This window comes from Borostomias antarcticus (assembly GCF_949987555.1).
Source record: "Borostomias antarcticus genome assembly, chromosome: 17".
Lineage (NCBI taxonomy): Eukaryota > Metazoa > Chordata > Actinopteri > Stomiiformes > Stomiidae > Borostomias > Borostomias antarcticus.
Window position 1 is genome coordinate 7,209,663 of NC_140250.1, and position 12,716 is coordinate 7,222,378.

Here is a 12,716-nt window from a genome sequence, read left to right on the forward strand (position 1 = left end):
GTTGTGTCTTTTTTGGAATGCACATGTAATATAGGCATAGTGCCATACGGATTAAGACACAATCCATGTGCAGTCTGCGACAGGCAGCCTACTGTATCTTGAATATTTGTAATGTTTGTCTTAATTGTTTGCGTGTCTGTCCGCCGTCTGTCAGCGCCGTCTAGATCAGTAAAGCGCCGTTTTGCGCCTCTCGTCGCAACGTGTCGTGTCGTATGAATTAAAGGATTTCATAGTTAGAAAAGATTTCGCCTACTATGCGCGTACTGCCAGACCCCGCCTGCTTCCAGTACGTCATTGGAGAATAGTGGGGAGGGGGTGACGGGAGTCACTCCCCTGCCTACTTTTAATAGCTTTGTCATGTGATGGAAAGCAGTTGTAAGACAGGTGCCCTCAGTTCATTCTCGGCGAGGGGCAGTTGCCTGTGCGAAAGCGTGTAGAGAGCGCGAGGGGATTTCTTTTTGCCTTGATTTTCTTTTTTGTTTTGCGGACCGTCATTCAGTGCCTGGATGGCGTGGGACAGGTGCAACCAGGACTCGGTGTGGAGAGAATTAGAGGTGAGCAGATCTAAATATCAAACTTATTGTCAACTATAGAGCTTCTGCTGGAGTGTGCTGGGAAGATGGACCGCGCAGAACATCCAAGACCGTGATTCCTTTTGCTGCTGCTGTTGGCACATTGTGTTATGCGCTGGTTCGAGAGGAGAGGAGACGGGGGAAATACGAAGCGCAGGAATATGTGACAAGTCGAGGGGATGTGCAGAATCGTTCTTTTTACTGCATATTGTCACGGTTTAGCCGTTAGATCCCGTGTGTAGTCTGCGGGAGCGGTGTTTCAGGTGGAGTTCGCTGCTGGCCGCGGTCCCTATGTCACGCAATCGGAAAGAATGTTTACACGCTCGTGGAGATCTTTCCAGTCACGGACTCAATCCGCTGCTGTGTCGGTGTTGAGAAGTATCCGCTCTTGAAGTCAGAATGACAGAAATGTTTCTCAGTCAGGTATTGTACGGTGCATGATATAAAACATGAGAGGATAACCGTGTTTTGTTGGTGCCTTATCGGGATTTAAGCATGATTATGTTCAAAGGAGAGCGAGCGGAGATTGTTCACAGAGACCGCTGTTTTGACATTACGGCGCATCGTAAATGCTATCGCTCGCGTCTGTGCCAACATCCCTTTCTAGGAGCTTATCTGTAGCCCAGTTGCATGCAATCAAACGGACACAATTGCGTTAAATGCGTTTTCTTTTTCTCATGAAAGTCTTTCCGTGGGCTAATGATTGCCAGGGGGTGTTTTTCACTTAACTATATAGCATTGCACGTAAGATAACAGAATATATTGTCTACTTCAAATAATGATTTCAGAATAAGTCTACTAATATTTAATACACCCCCCCCCAACCTTGTTAATATGTCTATCATACCGAGGTCCACGCAGCTGTCACGCAGCTAGTCACGCAGCTATCTGCAGATAACACTGATTTGACGTTAGTCTAAAGATAATAATTAATCTGACAAATTGCTTTCTGATATGATACGTCTGTCGGTTGTTTTCATGTTACAATTGAAGCAAAGTAAAGTTAGTGAGGATTGACCCAACCAAACCCATTACTTATTCACCAAGTAGGCAATGCATGTATGTATTTGTTTGTCATTGACATATTCTGGCGAATGTTATGCAACATAGGCACTCCTTAACACTTAACTTCAATTATTTATAGAGATGGTCGTATTGAGTTTGCTTGCGGGGGAAGATCGCATTTTATGGACAGATTCGAGTAGCCCATCGTACTTGCGTTTTAATATCTGCCTCTACCCCCACCCCCGCTTATGTGCGTGTTCCCCGAGAGCATATCATGTTTTAGACTTATTCTTGTCATCCTGATTCCCTCTGTAGGCTACTGTACTTCGCGTGCATTCAGTTATCGGTGCAATAAATCATGCCGTGCCATTTCCACAGCGCTCCTTTACAATCTGAGGATTGCCTCGGAGAGTCCATAGTCATATTCGCAATAATCTCACATAGCAGGTGCTTTCATGTGCCGTGTGCGTAAATTACGGTGCCTACTGTGGAGCGGCGCTCCCCGCCTCTCGCTGTCTGGCGGCGCTGTTTCATTGAAACCGTTGGAAGTCGTGGAGAAGATTGAGGTGGAATTATCCTTTTAATGGATTTTCTTTAGATTATTTATCTACCCCCCCCCCCCCCCCCCGTATTCATTGTCAGACCTGATCATTCGCTCTCAGTGGCCGGGGGACTCTGTGGGGTTGAATGTGTGCTTTCCCACCATGCATATGGCGAGGGACAGGGATTGGCCACATCAATGCAGACCGTCATCACAGTAGCGCAATCGCGAGGGCAAATCAATTTGGTCTGGGCGTTTATTTAGTTCACCTCTATAGGCTACTTGGCACGGAGATCCCGTCACGATCTTGATCTGAGACGCACCCCCTGGTTTATCGCGTGCCACCCAACCCAACCCCCGCCACACACACACACACACGCACGCACGCACGCACACACGCGCACACACACCACAGGTGCGACCGGGGTGTCTCCATGAATCCCCACGCATTGTAGGTTGACAAGTTTCTCTCGCCAGCATTTTAATAGGGGTGGAATCAGAATTGACATTAACAGGTATGCGAGAGTATTTCTGTGGGGGGGGGGAGGCAGTTGGGATAACAATACCTGCGTTTCGCTCACTCCACTTCGTTGGCTCACGAGTTGACCTCTCCTTGGTCGCCCGAGGACTTTGCGTTTCTCACTCGAAGTGAAGCCTGCGTGTTCCAGAATAAATGTTGGCGCCGGGCTGGATCCCTAACCTTGCTGCTAGCTCTGCCCGCTGAAGCAATTAACATTTTCTAACATCTTTGGCACCTGAAAAATAAATGTAGGTTAGGAACCCGCTTCTTGGAACTTGTTTACGTCGAGTGTGCAACTGCTGGGATGAACTTAACGCCCGCGGAGGCTGACAGATTTAAAGTGTGTAGGATCTCCGCTGATCAAAGCTCAACGGATCGGATGATTTGTGTCTGGAGCGCAGCGGAGGTGTGTGTGTGGGAGGGGGGGGGGCAGCTGTCGCATAGACATAGCCTACATAAAAGTGTGACGGTGATGATGAAATGTCAACAAGCAGCGTTCAGCGACGTTAAGGCCCGCGGTGGTGCGGATCCTAATGTCCACTGGGGGAATCGAAAGACGGCAAATTAAAACGCGGGGCTACAGAAGGCTACGTTGATGCGCCCTCGCCCTGGGCAGTAGTGTGGCAAGTCTAGCCATGCTGTCATTCAAATGAGTCTGACCTGCACCGCGCAGCCAACCAATCAGCAGCTTGGACAGAGCCTCAAGAAAAATTGGACTGCGGCAGTGTTTTGCATAATGACTCTTGCCTATGATACATGTGGTTACCTGACCATGCTTTCTATGAGAGGAGCTATAATAGGATCTCCTCCACTCTTATCATCAATAATAGACGTGTATAACGAAACAATCCAGCAACAAGTGATTGCAGGGCAGATGTAATGAAATACTACATCCTGTACATGATAGCCTACATTGGCTTTAAAATCCTCCTGGTGTGTAATTGGCCCCTGTGTGTTTGTGTGTGTGTGCACGTCTGTGTGTGTGTGTGCGTACGTGCGTGTGTGTGTGTGCGTACGTGCGTGTGTGTATTCACAGTAGGCCTATGTGTGTGCGTGCTTGTGCTACTGTAGCATTGACATATTTGTTTGGCGTGTCCTGACCCCTGGCCTTCATGTTTGCCCCCCCCCCCCCAGTGTGCTGCCCTGGTTGGAGAGGACCAGCCCCTCTGTCCCGACCTGCCGGAGCTCGACCTCTCAGAGCTGGACGTCAGCGACCTGGACGCGGAGAGCTTCCTGGGCGGGCTCAAGTGGTACAGTGACCAATCGGAGATCATATCCAGTCAGTATGGCACCGAGGCGTCCAATCTGTTTGAGGTAAGGCGATGTTTTTCCCTCTGTGGCGGTTTTCCTGCTTTTTTTTGCATTCGCTCAAACCCCACCTCGGGCCCTCGTGTCGTCACGGCAGCCATGACGCGGCGGTGCGGTTATTCACAGACGTCGTGGTGGTGGTGGAAGTCTCTGGAATCTCGTGATTTCTTTTCTTTTATCTGGGGGAACAGGAAATGGATGGCAGCAGAATAAACCCACGGAGGTCAGGAGCTAGCTTCGTCAGCAACGCCGACAAACAGGGAGCAATAACAACAATATTGGAAGTGCGCTATCGCTCCGCACGCCCGTTTTATAGTTGCCCCCTGATAAAACCCGTTTGTCCCAGGATCTGGCCCGAGCCGACTTTACAAACTAGACTATATAACCCCTGGGACAGTACAGAGTGGGAGATAAGTACGGGGGCTACACGATAAGCCGAAGCCACCTTTGTCCTGCTGGTTTGGTTTCCAGCACCGACGGGGGAACCTTACCCAACCCCCCCAGTCACTCATTCACGTGGGGGGGTGGGGGGGTTAAAACGCAAAACCCGGACTCTGTCACCGATGGGCAGGGGGGAGCAAAGTCCTCGGAAGGGTGTTCAGCCTGCCGGGTTGAGAGAGGTCTGGTTCAGCGCTGCATCTTTATCGGGGGAGGGATATAAACCACAGGGAGCAGATAGAGAGAGAGAGAGAGAGTATAAGAGTATAATAGTATGTGTGTCCCGGTGGACCAATAGTGGATGAGGTTGATAGCAGACTGAATTCTTTCCACATTTTGCCCCCTACAGCCACAGGGCTCATCATTACAAGCCCCCCCCCCTCTTCCTCCGGAACGTCCCGGTGCTCTGGGCGTCTGGTGCTCTTGGGATTCGGAGTGGCAGATGGCATGTGGCCAGGAGCCTCTGGTGTTAGAGGTGACGTCCATGCGTGGCTCTAGGGATGGATAAAAATATCTTTGAGCAAAGACTGTCCAGTGTGTGTGTGTGTGTGTGTGTATTTTGATCTGTTGAGAGTGCGTGTGTGTACGTGTGCGCACGTGCGTACATGCATGTGTGTGTGTGCGTGTCACGTTTTTTCACGATGGAGTTTAGCACCCGCTGAGTGTGTGTGTGTGCGCCGGCGGGCGGTACACATATAAATCCTGGTATATTTTAACAGTAGGGGACGTTTCATCACACCCAACACCCAGTGGCTACGTCGTGTGACGGAGACTCACCCAGTGGGCCTCTGTCGTGGGAGGGAGGAAGCTCGGAGGATAGCTGGCTTCCCAATCCGCTAATGTATTCCTTGACTGGGGGTTTGCCATCTGTGGCGGCGCCTGAAGTTGCCATGGGAAGTGCTCGGTTCATCATCAGGCAGAGTAGGCCGGTGCTTCTGCTAATCCTTCCTAATCTGACAGGGGAAAATTTTGTGCAGCTCAGATCCGGGCTCTGGGGCTGGGGTTTGGAGCTGAGGCTGGGACTGCAGGTTAGGGATTAGGGTTGGGACTGGGGCTAGGGTTGAGACTGGGGTTGGGACTGTAGGTTAGGGATTAGGGTTTGAACTGGGACTGGGACTGCAGGTTAGGGATTAGGGTTGGGACTGGGACTGCAGGTTAGGGATTAGGGTTGGGACTGGGACTGCAGGTTAGGGATTAGGGTTGGGGCTAGGGTTGAGAGTGAGGTTGGGACTGCAGGTTAGGGATTAGGGTTGGGACTGGGACTGCAGGTTAGGGATTAGGGTTGGGGGGGGGGGGGGCACACCCTTCCTGCACTTCCCTGACTGGCCTGTGTGGGGCACCGGTCATAATGTTAGGTTAAGGTTCGGGTTGGGGCAGGTTAGTGTGTGAACGAGGCTGGTGAGCAAAACAGTTGGCAGCAGTCTTGCTTCTCTCTGTCTCTCTCTCTTTCCTCTTTCCTTTCGTTCTTACACACACACACACACACACACACACACAGACATACACCTACTGCCAGTGTTTTCTTTAATTCCTGACCAGAGGTTAATGTGTATCCGGGACAGATCGTGTACCTAACCCCAAACCAGACACCTGTATACAATAAATACACACCTCCCTCCCTCCCTCCCTCCCTCTCTCTCTCTCCCTTTCTCTCTCTCTCTGTCTCCTCCCTCTCTCCCTCTCTCTCTCTCTCTCTACCATCCTCTGTCCCTCTCTCTCTCTCTCTCTCTCTCTCTCGTCCCTCTCTCTCTCTCTGTTTCTCTGTTCCTCCCTCTCTCTCCATTTCCTTTCTCCCTCTCTCTGTCTCTCTGACCCTCCTCTCTCTCTCTCTCTCTCTCTCTCTCTCTCTGTCTCACACACTCACACACACACACAAACAAGGTGCCGTTAGCGTGTTGTTTGTGTTGTGTGATTTGCTATGGTGTTATCCCTGAAACAAGGGCCGGCTGGCAGGCAGATAGAGAGAGAGAGAGAGAAAGGAGAAAGAAGAAAGAACGCCAGAAAGATAAGAGTCGTAGCGGGCAGAAAGGCGCAGGGATTGTTGGGAGCTGACGGCTGATGCCCTTCAGTGCCAGCTCAGCGTGATTTATCGGGCCCATCTCCGGCCGGCGGGGGCGGAGCCTGGACCGCTGGCTGGGCGCACAGCGCCGAGGGGGGCGCCAGGCTGCAGCCTGCCCTGGGGAGAGTGCCTGGAGGCTGGACACAGCTGTCCCCGTGGGCCCCTCTCCTGGGTAGTGGTGGCCAGAGGTGGCAGGGAGGGGATACTGTACTATGCGCGCGTGTGTGTGTGTGTGTGTGTGTGTGTCTAATATTGTCTCCTTCAGTGTGTGCACCATCAACCTAAACAATTTCCTAGTAAACTACTATGGATCTGAATCTGAATCTATACCAACTACTGGACAGACGGGGAGAGATGGAGGGATGGAGAGATGGAGGGATGAAGGGAGGACAGGAGAAATATCCTTTTCTCTTTCTCTTTATTTGGGGGTGGTGGGGGGGGGTCACTCAGTCTATGTTAAAAGTGGAAGGACATCTCTTAGCTGAACTTCAGTCTCACCTCTACAGCGTCAGTATGCAGCTGGATGTGAAAGAGTAACCTCCTCCCGGTCAACGATGCTCGCCATGGCCGTTTGATCATTGATGGGGCATACAGGGAAATAGCTGAGACCCTGCATGTGGCGTATAAGCATCTCGACCTGTGCGTGCGTGGGTTTGCGTTTGAGTGGGATTGTGTGTGTGTGTGTGTTTCAGATCGTTCGTGTGGGATTGTGTGTGTTTTTCAGATCATTTGTGCATTTCTGTGTGCTTAAAGAGTGTGCATGTGACATTATTATGTGTGTGTGTGTGTCTGTGTGTGTGTGGGACGAGTGTGTGTTCGGCTGACCCTGTCCCCTGGCTGGCCTCCCGCGGTGCCGTGGCCTGTCTCTGTCCTGGACCGAGGCCCCTGCAGGGGAAAGGAACAGGCTCCTCCCCCAGCCCAGAAGCCCCTCCCAGTCTGGCTGTCAGTCAGTAGATCTCTGTCTCACACCACCGTGTTCTGCCAAAGCATCTCGCTGGGATGTGTGGTCTGGGCGCTATTTTCTCCTGTAAGCCCTGGGTCAGGTGTCCACACAGCCAGGACCTTCACAGGCTACGAGAGGAGAGGCCTCAGGTCTACGATGTGTGTGTGTGTGTGTGTGTGTGTGTGTGTGTGTGTGTGTGTGTGTGTGTGTGTGTGTGTACAGGGGATATCTGCAGCCGGGTTTAGGTGTGGAATGGGCCAGGACCTGGACAGAATGCTCCCAGCCCTTTAAAAGACGACCTTCATGCATGCTGTCAATCATTGGTTGTTACCAGAGTGAAGTAATGGCTGCCTTAACTGGGCTGCCCACCATATAAGGAGAGAAGAGTTGACATGGGAATGCCAGGAGGGGGAGGGGCCTCTATCAGCCGAAGCCCTGGTAGATGGGAGACCAGTAGTATCGTGTGTGTGTATTAGTGTGTGTATTAGTGTGTGTGTGTGTGTGTGTGTGTGTGTGTGTGTGTGTGTGTGTGAGCGTGCGTGTACATAATCCAGCTATGTGTACCGCACGCATCACCCGTTACAGATGAAGCGAACAGCGTGAGTCCCCCAGCCCGAGTGAAGTTTGCCACCCCCCCCGCCCTCCCCCCATCCCCAAACAACCCTCCCCCCCCCCCCCTCCCAGCTGGTCAGTCCTGAGCAGGTGCCGGGTGGGTTCAGTCGGTGCCGACGGATGCCGACAGATACAGGGCTTTCGGGAGCGTTAGGTGGGCCGGCTTACATAAGAGAAGGAGGGGTGTGGTTGGCGGAGGGGCTACGTCAGGCCAGGACCCTCGCCGGGGGGGCGGGTTCGTCTGCGTCCCGGGGGGGGCAGGTGTTGGTGCTCTGTGCTACTGGGCAGACGTGACGGATAGGAAGCAGCTCTGACTGATTAGAGAGGCTCGCCACGAACGGGTGCAGATCACATTTTTTGTTCTGTAAGCCCCCCCCCCCTCCCCGGAGTGTGCACACACACACACACACACACACACACAAGACACAGAGGCAGGCAAGACACAGAGGGAGGCACACACAGGAGTCATACACTCTCTGGTGAAGCATACACACACACAAACACATACTTAGGAACTCTCAAGCCAAGCCACATTATGCACACTCTCTCTCTCTCTCTCTCTCTCTCTCTCTCTCTCTCTCTCTCTCTCTCTCTCTCTTTCACATACACACAACTGCCACCACACACAGCCACACACACACACACACAGACAGACCCACACACACAGACACACACACACACACACCCTCGCACAGACACACACACACACACCACAGAGGACCTCCCGTTACCCGTCCCTGTCGAACGTTGGCTGCGTTTATTTAGCAAATTTATGCTGACATTTGAGAGAACACCGCCCGCACCATCTCACCGGTTCAGCCAGGGTTCCTGGATTATCATACTGCTCCGTATAATATGATTCTCTCAAGTGAGCCCTATTAGAATAAAACAAGCGCTCCTTACTGTTAGGCCCCAACAGTTTGTGGTGCACATATATTTGCACTGCTTTGTGAAAGTGGGCTCCCGTCTCTGAAATCTGTGTAACTCCTGACTTACAAACTTGTCAGGTCTGTCTACACGGGCGCACGCACGCTCTCACATGTGCACGTTGAGCACCCACGGTCGCTTTCTTCGGTCCCTCTGTCACTTTCTCTCTCTCTCTCTCTCTCTCTCTCTCACACACACACACACACACACACACACACACACACACACACACACACGCATGCTGAGTATTATCTCCAAACGTCTGTCAGATCCACTCCACAGTGAGACCTTTAGGTCTCCCTTCGCAACACACCCATCAGCCCTCCCCCTCCCTCCCTCCCTCCCTCCCTCCCTCCCTCCCTCCCTCCCTCCCTCCCTCCCTCCCTCCCTCCCTCCCTCCCCCCCTCCCTCCGTCCATCCACAAACAACCAGTTAGAAAGTTTAAATCCAGTGGGCTTAAAAAATGGATTGAACCCAAGAACACCAGGCAGGGTCAGCTATGTGACCCCCCCTGTCACGTCCATCTGCCTCCCTCCCCCCCCCCCCCCCCCCCCCCGCGACTCACATGTCGGCTGCAGCCTAGTTTAAACTGTGTCAGAACACCCTTGGTTGAATTTCTGGAGATGTTAAGGCTTGTGGAGATATATTAAGAGTTTAGCGTGTAAACTTTAGCCACATTTTGCCTTGCAGGATGTTTATGTGTGTGTGTGTGTGTGTGTGTGCTTTCATGTGCGTGCTTTCGTGTCACTTTAGCAAACTTCAGTCTCACTCTCAAAACACTTACTCAAGTTACACCAGAGGGTGTGAGGATACAAGTGCATGTGTGTGACTCTCCAAATGTTCATGAGTGTGTTCATGCATGTTTGTCTGCTTTTTTGCGTGTTTAAGCGTGTGTGTAAGTGTGACACGCTACTGGATGCACATGTTGTGTTTGCATGTGATGACTGACTGCTAGTCACAGTACTTCCATAGCTTATGTGTGTGTGTGTGTGTGTGTGTGTGTGTGTGTGTGTGTGTGTGTGTGTGTGTGTGTGTGTGTGTGTGTGTTTGTGTGTGTGTGTGCGCGCGCGTGTCTGTGTGTGTGCGTGCGTGCTATTTTTATTTCAAGTTGTAATCTCTACTAAGAGCCTTTCAGGACCGCTTCCCTTTAACCTGGCTGGAAACTTTAAGCCAATAAGCCACCCCACATACACACACACACACGCGCACACACACACACACACACACACACACACACACACACACACACACACACACACACACACATGCACACCTACAGTACACTCACTATTTTTCTCTCCCTCTCTCACACACACACACACACACACACACACTCACGCATCACACCCTTTTGCACACAGCAAACAGAACCAGAACCAGACGTGCAAAGCCGTCGTGTATTATTCAACGCTGTATACTTTCATGTGGGCGGGAGTTAAAAACTGTGGATTCCTGGAATCCTTTTAATACCCTCTCATACACAGAGAATCAGAGAGAGAGAGAGAGAGAGAGAGAGAAAGGGAGAGTGAGGCCTTCAATCCACAGGTGACATGATTAGATGTGAAAGCACTATTAGTCCTCAGTGATCCCCCACTTCCAGGAAGGGCATATCCATCAGAGGGATGTGGCCTAGCCTAGCCTACCCTAACCCCAGCCAAGTCCTCCCTAGCCCTGGCTTATCTTAGCCTAGCCAGCCTAGCCTACCCAGTACAGCCTATCCCTGGCCAGCCCAGCTTTGCTTAGTTTAGCCTAACCTAGCCTACCCAGTACAACCTAGCCCTGACTAGCCCAGCCTTTCCTAGCTTAGCTTATATGTCTAGCCTACCCAGTACAGCCTAGCCCTGACCATCTCAGCCCAGCTAAGTCCTCCCCAGCCCTGCCTATCTTAGCCTTGCCTACCTTACCCAGCCTAGCCCTGACTATCCTAGGCCAGCTCAGCCAAGTCCTCCCCTGTCCTGTCTAGCTTAGCCTAGCCTAGCCTAGCCTACACAGTACAGCATAGCCCTGACCATCCCAGCCCTGCCTAGCCTAGCCTAACCAGCCTAGCCCTGACCATCCTAGCCCAGCCAAGTCCTCCCAGTCCAGCCCATCTTAGTTCAGTCTTTCTCACGCTAGCACCTCATCCCTCCTCATCAAGCAATGAAAAAGAAGGGAACATGTTTTTGCTGACGTGTGTCACAGTAGGATTTGGTTGTTTGTTAGAAGCCTGTTGGGTGTTGTGCCTCTTGAGCGGTGTTGATTTGATTTGATGTAGTGTTGGGATTAAGACAAAGCTTGAGCAGACGTTTATCTTAAACCACTTACAGCTGAGACTTGAAGTCAGTAGGTGGCAGGAATCAAACCGTCAACCCTGGTGGGGACCGCTAACCAACTGAGCCATTCCTGAGCTTCCTATGCTCCACTTCTGCAATGGCCCTATTTTGGGCCATTTGAGAGGCAGGCCTGAAATAGTTGGAAGATCTTGAAGGGAACAGGGCTGCATGAGTGGTTTGCGGCTTGGAGGGTGACTCATTGAGGAACCCAGTGTGGCCGAGGCCTCAGTAACTTAACCTGACATGCCAGACGTTTGTTTCGCATAAACAGCTGGGAAATCTCAGTTGGAAACAGTTTGGAAAAGGGCAGGCACTTTCCAAAAATACTTGGCAGGTGATTGGATGAACCATCTGTCTATCACCGTCTATCACGCACTAACTTCAACCGCTCCTCGCCTGGCGTCACACCTAAAAACCCGCCCAGCGTTTTATTTCAAATTCCTCAACGCTGATTGACAAAATCATTTTCTGATCAGTTCCAAACGGATCTCTATGGAGAGTATCCAGACTGATTTGCGAGGGAAACAGAATGTGAAATCAGGATGGTCTCACAAGGCTACCACTCCTGTTCACTAGAAATGAAACACTTATGGTAAATGGTAAATAGCCCACTTATATAGCACTTTAATCCAAAGTGCTTTACAATGGCCTCTCATTCACCCATTCACAAACACATTCACACACCAATGGCGGCCACTCAAGGTGCCAGCCTGCTCACTGGGAGCAATATGAGGCTCCATGTCTTTGCCCAAGGACACTTCGACATGTGGAGCCGGGATTCGAACCGCCGACCCCTGTGGTCATTGGACGACCCGCTCTACCTCCTGAGCCACAGTCGCGACTTCCGCCCTCCCCGTCTTTGCTGCTCAACGGAAGCCTGTAATCGGTGACCACTTGCCGAGCTGCTCTTTCAGGACTATGTCCACAGTCTTTTGTACGTCTTACTGTCATGTCCCTGGTAGTTGCAATAACTTGGGACTTGAGTGATGTTGCCGTAAGCCGGAGCGTATAATTCCATATTCCCGAGGAGGAAATGTGCTACTGTAGTATCCGAATGATGACTGCTGAAGTGAATTTCCAGAGCACTCTGGCTCCGTCGTCGGAACAGGGCAGTGTAAACCATTGAGTTGTGTCGTTTTCAACGGGGTGGATTTGAGGATTTTGAGGAAAACATTTTAACAGTATTGCTTTGACTATTTCGGATTTTGTATTGCTTGATTTTTTTTCATGAAAGTAGACTAGCACATAGGAAATGGATTTCAGTGGCATTGTCAAACTATGATAACATACACTTTGTACGATTACAAATCTCCTAAATAGGTTTTCCCCACCCATGGCCTCTCATGACGTATCCTCTGGACAGGCGTCTCTTTTTGCTCTCTTTCTCTCTCTCTCTCTCTCTCTCTCTCTCACACTCTCACTCTCTCTCTCACTCTCTCTCCCTCTCTCTCCCTCTCTCTCTCTCCCTCTCAAGTCAAG

General features: G+C 51.3%; 1 protein-coding gene across 1 annotated transcript in view; it reads left to right on the forward strand.

Annotated features, from left to right (window-relative positions):
• Nucleotides 1-440: 440 nt before the first annotated feature.
• The window catches only part of ppargc1a (peroxisome proliferator-activated receptor gamma, coactivator 1 alpha), a 51,876-nt gene continuing 39,600 nt past the window's right edge, over nucleotides 441-12,716 (forward strand). Inside the window, exons 1-2 of the mRNA XM_084451956.1 lie at nucleotides 441-554; nucleotides 3,773-3,952. Coding sequence (XP_084308082.1) covers nucleotides 507-554; nucleotides 3,773-3,952 — 228 coding nt within the window. The 5' untranslated portion in view covers nucleotides 441-506. The remainder of the gene's footprint in view (nucleotides 555-3,772; nucleotides 3,953-12,716) is intronic.